This window comes from Chrysochloris asiatica, unplaced genomic scaffold, assembly GCF_000296735.1.
Source record: "Chrysochloris asiatica unplaced genomic scaffold, ChrAsi1.0 scaffold00083, whole genome shotgun sequence".
Taxonomy (NCBI): domain Eukaryota; kingdom Metazoa; phylum Chordata; class Mammalia; order Afrosoricida; family Chrysochloridae; genus Chrysochloris; species Chrysochloris asiatica.
In genome coordinates, this window is record NW_006408601.1 from 8,803,978 (window position 1) to 8,811,994 (window position 8,017).

The window sequence follows — 8,017 nt, forward strand, 5'->3', positions numbered from 1 at the left end:
TCTCCTCCAACACCATAACCCACATGCATCAATTATTCTATGGTCTTCCTTATTCACTGTCCAACTTTCATGTGCATATGAGGTTACTGAAAATACCATGGCTTGGGTCAAGGGTACCTTAGTCATCAAACTGACATCTTTGCTCTTGAACACTTTAAAGAGGTACATCAGATTTACCTAATGCAATACTCCGTTATTTCTTCATTCCTTCTTCCGTGAGAGTTGATGGTTGATCTGAGCAAAATGAAGTCTTTGACAAATTCAGTCTTTTCTCCACTTATATGGATGTTGTTTATTGGCCAGTTTGAGAATTTTTGTGGTCTTTACATTGAAGTGCAACCCATACCAAATGCAGAGGTCTTTGAGCTTCATAAATAAGTATTTTAAGTCCTTTCCATTATCAGCAAGCATGGGTGTATCATCAGTATATCGCAGGTTGTTAATGAATCTTCCTCCAGTACTGAGGCCAGTTTTTGTTTTGTTTTTTCATATAATCCAGCTTCTCAGATCATGTGCTCAGAACACAGATTAGATAAGTATAGTGAAAAAAATACAACCCTGGTACACACTTTTGGCTAATTTTAAACCATTCGGTGTTCCCTTGTTCTGTTAGAACAGCTGCCTCTTGGTCTATGTATGGGTTCTTCATGAGCACAATTAAGTGTTCCAGAATACTCTCCGCATTTTTGTCCATAGCTTGTCATGTTCCACACAATCAAAAGCCTTTTCAAGGTCAATAAAGCACACATAAACATCTTTCTGGTGGTATTCTGTGCTTTCAGCTAAGATCCATCTGGTGTCAGCAATGATATCCCTTGTTCCATGTCCTCATCTAAATCTGGCTTGAACTCTGACCGTTCTCTGTCAATGTATGTTTGTAGCCATTTTTGGATTCTTTTCAGCAATATTTTACTTGTATAAGATATCAGTGATATTGTTTAATGACTTCCACATCCGTTGGGTCACCTCTTTTTGGAATGGGCACAAATATTGATCTCTTCCAGTCATTTGGCCAAGTAGTTGTCTTCCAAATTTCTTGGCATAGATGAATGAGTGACTCCAGTGTTTTACCAATTTGTTGAAAGATTTCAATTTGTATTCCATCAATTCCTGGAGTCTTGTTCTTTGCCAATTCCTTCAATGCACCTTAGACTTCTAGCTTCAGTATCATTAACTCTTGATCACATGCTACCTCTTGAAAGAGTTGAACATTGACCATTTCTTTTTGGTTCAATGACTCTGTGAGTTAACTATGTCTCAGAAACCACTAGAGGAAGAGCAGCATGCTTACTGCAAAAAACTTGTACATCAGACGAATGTTGTTGTTAAGTGCCTTCAAGTCGATTCTGACCTATAGAGACTATGTATAGAGCTTCCAAGAAGAAGCTGCTGAGCTTGAACCACCGACCTTGCAGTTCAAATGGCTTTGCCGTCTGATGCATTAGCCTGCATAAGAATGAGTGCCCCAAAAGTAAAGTGGGCCTTAGGGATGAGGTCAACAACCAGATTGATCAACAGATGTTGGAGCAAGCCATCTCTGAGGATTGAAGGTTCTTGAGGATCCATCATGATCGATCACAAAATATTATTATTGCCCCTCAGGAAGCCCAGGTAAAATTAACAGTGGGAGAACAAACTATGGATTTTCTTATGGATACTTGGGCTATGTATTCAGAGGTGAGCACTCCCCTCACCAGTGCTCTGTTCAGTCAGTTTCTGTCACTGGAGGCTCTGGACAGATAGAGCATAAGTTTTTCTTGAAGTCTTTGCACTACTCCATTAGAGAGAAGCAGATGACTCATCTCTTTCTTAACATGCCTCATTGTTCCATTCCCTTTTGGGGGTGGGATTTGTCTTCCAAACTGAATTCCCAGGTAACTTCCTTTTCTGAGACAAAAAGTCTACAGATGAACATTCCCCACAAACATACTTGGAAGCTTCTAGTTCAACCAACAGATACAAAGTCTGGATGGTCAGAAGAGATAGACAATCAGGTAAGCCCCTTGTGTGGAACAGCAGAACTCCCAGAGTGGGCTTGATGGGCCCACTCTGTTTGAGCTCTTGCTGAAATCCAGCCGGAATTCTCTCCAGCTGAATCAATATCCTCTCAGAAAGGAAGGCTTAGAAGGCATAGCTCCCCTGACAGAAAACATTTGAACTCATGGACTTATTCAATTATGTTAGTCTCTATATAATACTCCAATTCCTCCTGTCAAAAAGCCTGGTATGTGAGAATATTGGTTTGTCCAAAATCTCTGTACAGGCAATGAGATGATTCAAGATATCTATTCCACAGTTCCAAATGCTAATACCATACTAAAAAATGCTCTCCAGAAGCCACCTGGGTTCCAATATTAGAGCTGAACATTGACTTCTTCTGCATTCCTTTAGAAAAGGCTTCTCAGGAAATCATCACTTTTGAGTGGCAAGACCCCCAGACATTAAGGAGCATTTATACTAGAATGTGCTCCCTCAAAGTTTCAAGAATGCCCCCACCCTTATTAGATCTTGTGGTGCTATAGGATAAGCATTGGACTGCAAACCACAAGGTCACTGGTTCTAACCCACCAGCTCCTCCTTGGAAACCCTATACAGAGTCACTATGTATTGGAACCAAGTCGAAGGCATCTAGCAACAACAACAACAAACTCACCAAAGGGAAATTTTCACAATATGTAGATGACCTATTATATTTGAGCAGCAGTGTGAGGATTGTTTATTGAACACTATGTTGTTGCTGTTGTTGTTAGCAGCCATCGAGTTGGTTCCAACTCATAGCAACCCTATGTACAACAGAACAAAACACTGCCCGGTCCTTGACAATCTTGGAGTTACTCTAAAGCTAGCAGCAGGCCTTATCCCAGTCACTCTACTCCCAAGTCAGAGCAAGAGCCACTGGTCCACAACTGTGTGGAGACAATAGACCAAGCATTTGACCAACTCCTTGATACTTTAGACTGGACACTGTTGGTAGCAGCTACATGGATTGAGGGATTTTCAGGGCAGGGTATGCCGTAGTAATGATAGAATGATTTACATTTATGGGTAGGAAAATACAACACGAAAAAATAAGCACTTACAGAAAAATGGGAGAGTTCATCACAATCTACTTGGTTCACAAGATAGAGTTCTTGTTGGGTGTCTGTTCTCAACATTCTGCAACTCCCTAGTTGCTCTTCTTTTCAGAGACATGATTTACAACACAGTGACTGAGTAAACAAAAAATGCTTTCTGGTCCAAGTGACTGCCTTCCATTTTCCTTTGACTAAAGCCGATACTCTACCTAAATGGAGACTCACATGTCTCTTGCCAGACTGTCTCCATGAATTTACACCACCAAAGGGCATATTCTGCAAGTCTGACTCCTGGCTGCAAGCTCTTAGTCCCTCTCTTCCCATGAATCAGTCCTCCATCTCTGGTGTCGTTGCTTCTCTGGATAAGGTCCCACATTCCACTTGTGCTCTTCTCCCCTGATGGTCCTAGGGTCCTTTATTTCTGGACTATAAGATTACCTGCTCCCCCATTTTTGTTACAAAACTTCTACCTTTACAATTGTGACAGTCGCTACTAGTCATGATAACAATTACTCACTATTGAGTCATAAGAATCCTATCCCCATCACTTTTAATCAGACCCATCTAGACAAGATGAGAATTATTCAGTGGGGACTCTTTATACACCCCCTCCCCATACTCTTAAACTCCCTGTTGAAACTTTGTAAAAGCCAGTCACTTCATGCCTTTATCGCCCCCTGATTTTAGGTAGCCAATGTCTAAGTTGCCTGTCCCTATCTACCCTGTGTACAGAGGAGACAGCATTGATACTCGATGTGAAGACTCCTTCCCTCTCTGTTGGTATTTAGAGTTACTACCTCCCTAAGTATAGGTCAGGTTCATCAAATTGTAGCGATTTACCCCTTGTTTCCTTTATAAAAAAAATTTTTTTTTGGTTTTTTTTAATCTTCCTCTAGTCAAGTTCTGATTATCAAGCCATCGGGGCTAGGTCAAATGGGTACTATCTGCAAGTCTGGGTGTTCTTGTGCCCTTTCCCCCTTCTTTTGCCTTTGTTTTTGCTTCCTCCTTTCCTCCCTCTTGAGCTTTAGTTTCCTAGTCAAATGGTTGAAAGAAAACTTCAGCTTAGCTCTTCCTGCTGCTTCCACATTTGAGCTGTTTCCTCATCCTTTGCAGCCTTGCCTTTTAACTAACAAGAAAGAGGACTTATCATGTATGAAGGCTTTAGCAGTAACGGAACACTTTCATGCCATTTAGCTTGGCCAAACATTCCAGTTTGCTGGGTGTGAGGAGTTTCCCGGGCATGGTACTTTCAGTGCTAATTAGAACCATTGGTTACCCTACTTGAACTTCAAAACCCCATTTTGAAGGTGAGGAAGCTGAGGATTTAAAGCAGTCAGTTCCCTGGGACTTCCAACCCATCCGCAGGTAGCAGAGAGGAAGTTTGAACCTAGCTGTACAGGGTGCCAAAGCTGTGCCAACTGGATGCACATGACTATCGTGTCCTTACAGTATAATGGTTATTATCAGTCTCAGCTACACACTGGAGTCACCCTCCCCCAGAGCCTAATGTAATTGCCAGAATGTGGCCTGGAAACTTATTACACTGCACAGCCCAGCCTGGGAATCACTGCTATTGCTCTGCCTCAAGCAACTTACATCATCATTTGTCTATTTTGAAAGTTGTCAGGATAATATTTATGTCCTTAAGAGTCAGAATGACTCAATTCAGAATTGTCTGCACTGACTCGGTGGCATTTAACAATAACAAACAAAGTAAAAAATGTTGAAGAGTACATACTTCTTAAGCATCAGGACTAAAGTGCTGCATGTCTGCAGCCTTGATCAAATCCTTCCTTCTACATTCTCTCCACACTCTAATGGTCCCCTGGATCTTATCATATGTAGCTTCATTGAGTAAGAGTGGTTTTCCCTTGTGCCCCAAGGATATTTAGAAATGTCTGTAGTCACTTTATCATGGCACAGTTTGAGGGGCAGATGCTGTTGTCATGTAGAGGACACAGCTTAGAGATGCTGCCAACATCCTACAATACATAAGGTGTCCCAATATATCAATAGTGCCGAAATGGAGAGACTGTGTTCTCTGTACCATCCCCCTTCTCTCCTGGACCATATCACACAGAGCCCTAAACAAGATGCCACCCATCATATCACTCAGACAACCAAATACAACACAGCTGTGCGCATCCAAATGACTCTGTCGATATTTACCTTATAGAAGCCAATAAGGTTTAAGGAATATTCTTCTTAAACCCTGAGATTTAAGAATGCTCTGATCACACAATGAAATCTGAAGTCAGAGGAAGAGTTTTCATTCCTAGATTCCTCTGTGAAGTGTTGTCACAGTGTGTATGGTCACATGATATCCCTTTTGCCATTAATTTCTTTGCTTTATCAGGAGCTGGGGACATGTTGAGAGCCTACAGGGACATGAGAGAAGCCAATTTCATGGGAGCTGACAAATACTTCCATGCTAGAGGGAACTATGATGCTGCACGAAGGGGACCTGGGGGTGAATGGGCTGCAAAAGTGATCAGGTAACACAGAACCAAGGAGGATGAATAAAACTTGGTGGTCTTAGAGAGTCAGAAGAGGGTCCACCCTGGGGAACACTCCTGGAGGGGCTATGGTCCCTTGTCTTCTTGTCTACTCTCCCTCTCCAAGCTCAGTGTGGGTCTGAGTGATCAACAAAGCCAGACCATGACTGGTAGGATGTGTGGTCCCCAGTCCTCCCTTGCTGGGTCACAGGACACTGTGCATCCAGCATAAGGGTGACCAGCCTAGGCTGAGTAGGACTCTGAGTAGACTGGGTCAGTATTTGGCCCTCTCTCCCTGTCTACTCTCATAGTCGTCCCTTAGAGAGCTGAGAGGGAGTCGGGAAGCTAGGGTGATTGAGCATCAGCCTGATGAGGAATCTCCTTCCTTCCTTCCTTGGCTCCAGCAATGCCAGAGAGGCATCCCAGAGAGTCACTGACTTATTTAAGTATGGAGACAGCGGACATGGAGTAGAGGACTCAAGGGCTGACCAGGCTGCCAATGAATGGGGGCGGAGTGGCAAAGACCCCAATCACTTCAGACCTGCTGGACTGCCTGACAAGTACTGAGCTTCCTTCTTCTTCTTCACTTGCTCTCAGACACCAGGCTGTGAGCCTCTGAGAGCAGGGACATGCAGTTACTGAGTGCTTTGTTCTCAGAAGCTAGTAAAGCATACATAGCAGATGCTCAGTAAATGCCTATGAAATGGAATTAGTTTAAAAACTGTGTGTCTTTTTTTGTGGTCAAAGATTATTTGTTTGGTCGTGTGGCACTGTGGGCGAGTCAGACTGCAAAGTTCTTTGAACTGCAAGGTCAGTGGTTCAAGCTCACCAGCTGCTCCTTGGAAACCCTACACAGGATTGCTATGGGTCAGAATCGACTCGACGGCACTTAACGAGGACTGATCAGAGTACCAATGTGAAGCAGGAGACTTAAGGTATGTTTGGGCCCAGAGGACTCTCAGCTTGTCTGAAAATTTCCAATTGACTTTGAATGCAGGATGCTACACTACCCACCTAACTATCCTTTCTTTTATACTTTCACTTATGGTATTAACGAGTATCTACTCATAGGGACCCGCCAGGTCAGAGAAGATCTGCTCCCTAGGGTTTCCAAGACTGTAAATCTGTAGAAGCCTCCAACCTCATCTTTCTCCCTGCTGGGTTGGAACTGCTGATCTTGCAGTTAGCAGCTCAACACTTACTTGACTGTACCACAATAGAACATTATTAATAATTATGCCAAGATAACCCCAAAGACACTATTGCCTGTCAGCTTGTCATACTGTGTGACTATGTGTTGCTATGACAGTAGAATCTGTAACACCAGCATTTCAATTACCAGCAGGACCACCCATTGTGGCAGGTTTCAGTGGAGCATCTGACTCAGAGAGTAGGAAGATTGGCTTAGCAATCCACTTCTAAAAATTATCTAATGTAAACCTTATGGATCACAGTAGAATACTGTCCGATATAGTACTGAAAGTTGAGTCCCCTGGGTATATGCAATAAAAACAATGGGTTCACACACTGTGGCATTTCATCCAAAAAGTACTTTCAAATAGCCAACAAGCATATGAAAGATCATCAGTGGCATTGGTGTATGAGAGTGTAAACTCAAGAGGCGTGTGGTGTGTGTAAGAGTTGTCTGAAAGCAGTCAACATTTTAAAGTCTTGCCATGAGTCTCCAATCCATGTTGAATTTTAAAGTTACCTTTTCTAACAGTTCCTCTAAACGTTGACCTAACCATAAAGGAGACATTTTTTTCTCTGATGTCTAGCAGGTGCAGGACGTCACAATCTATTCCCAGGGAATTTTTCCTCTATGGTCAAACAGATACAAGATTCAATAGCATGTGCTGAAGGGCCTTAATGCATGGTATTATTGATAAATCTTTACAATGGACTCCCAGAAACAGATGGCTAAGACTGCAATTGTAATAGGGTACCAGAAAAACCTATCCTGCCACTATCCTGTGGCCATCCTATAATAAACTGAAGAGCACACACCCTTAACTAATCACATAATCCCACTTTTATGTTATCCATCTATCCCTGCTAAATCCCTGCTTTTATTGGTCCCTCCTTTGACTTCTAATTGTCTTTGAGCCAGCCAGTTTTGTAACTTTGTTCCTGTTTCAATCGTACAGTGGCATTCCCATCTTCAATGTGAATTTAGACCTCTTCCTGGTCTGGGCTGTCTCTGGACTTCAGTACATCTCTTAATTTTACTTACAGAATATGTGCTTTCACTCTAGGACATTAGTTACTAGAGAAATGCAAATGAAATCATAATAAGATCCAACTTCACACCACATAGGATGGCTGTGATTTAAACACAGCAAACACAGAAGTCATTGAGGACATGGAACAATTGTAAAACTCATCCCTTGCTGGTACAAAAAAGTGAAACCCATGGCCATTGAGCAGACTCCAGATAGAGTAAAAGTG

At 42.4% G+C, this 8,017-nt stretch overlaps 1 protein-coding gene across 1 annotated transcript in view; it reads left to right on the forward strand.

The window, feature by feature from the left end:
- Nucleotides 1-6,136, forward strand: part of LOC102819897 (serum amyloid A-2 protein-like) — a 55,216-nt gene extending 49,080 nt beyond the window's left edge. The window contains exons 2-3 of the mRNA XM_006865832.1: nucleotides 5,431-5,569; nucleotides 5,974-6,136. Coding sequence (XP_006865894.1) covers nucleotides 5,431-5,569; nucleotides 5,974-6,136 — 302 coding nt within the window. The remainder of the gene's footprint in view (nucleotides 1-5,430; nucleotides 5,570-5,973) is intronic.
- Nucleotides 6,137-8,017: the final 1,881 nt, after the last annotated feature.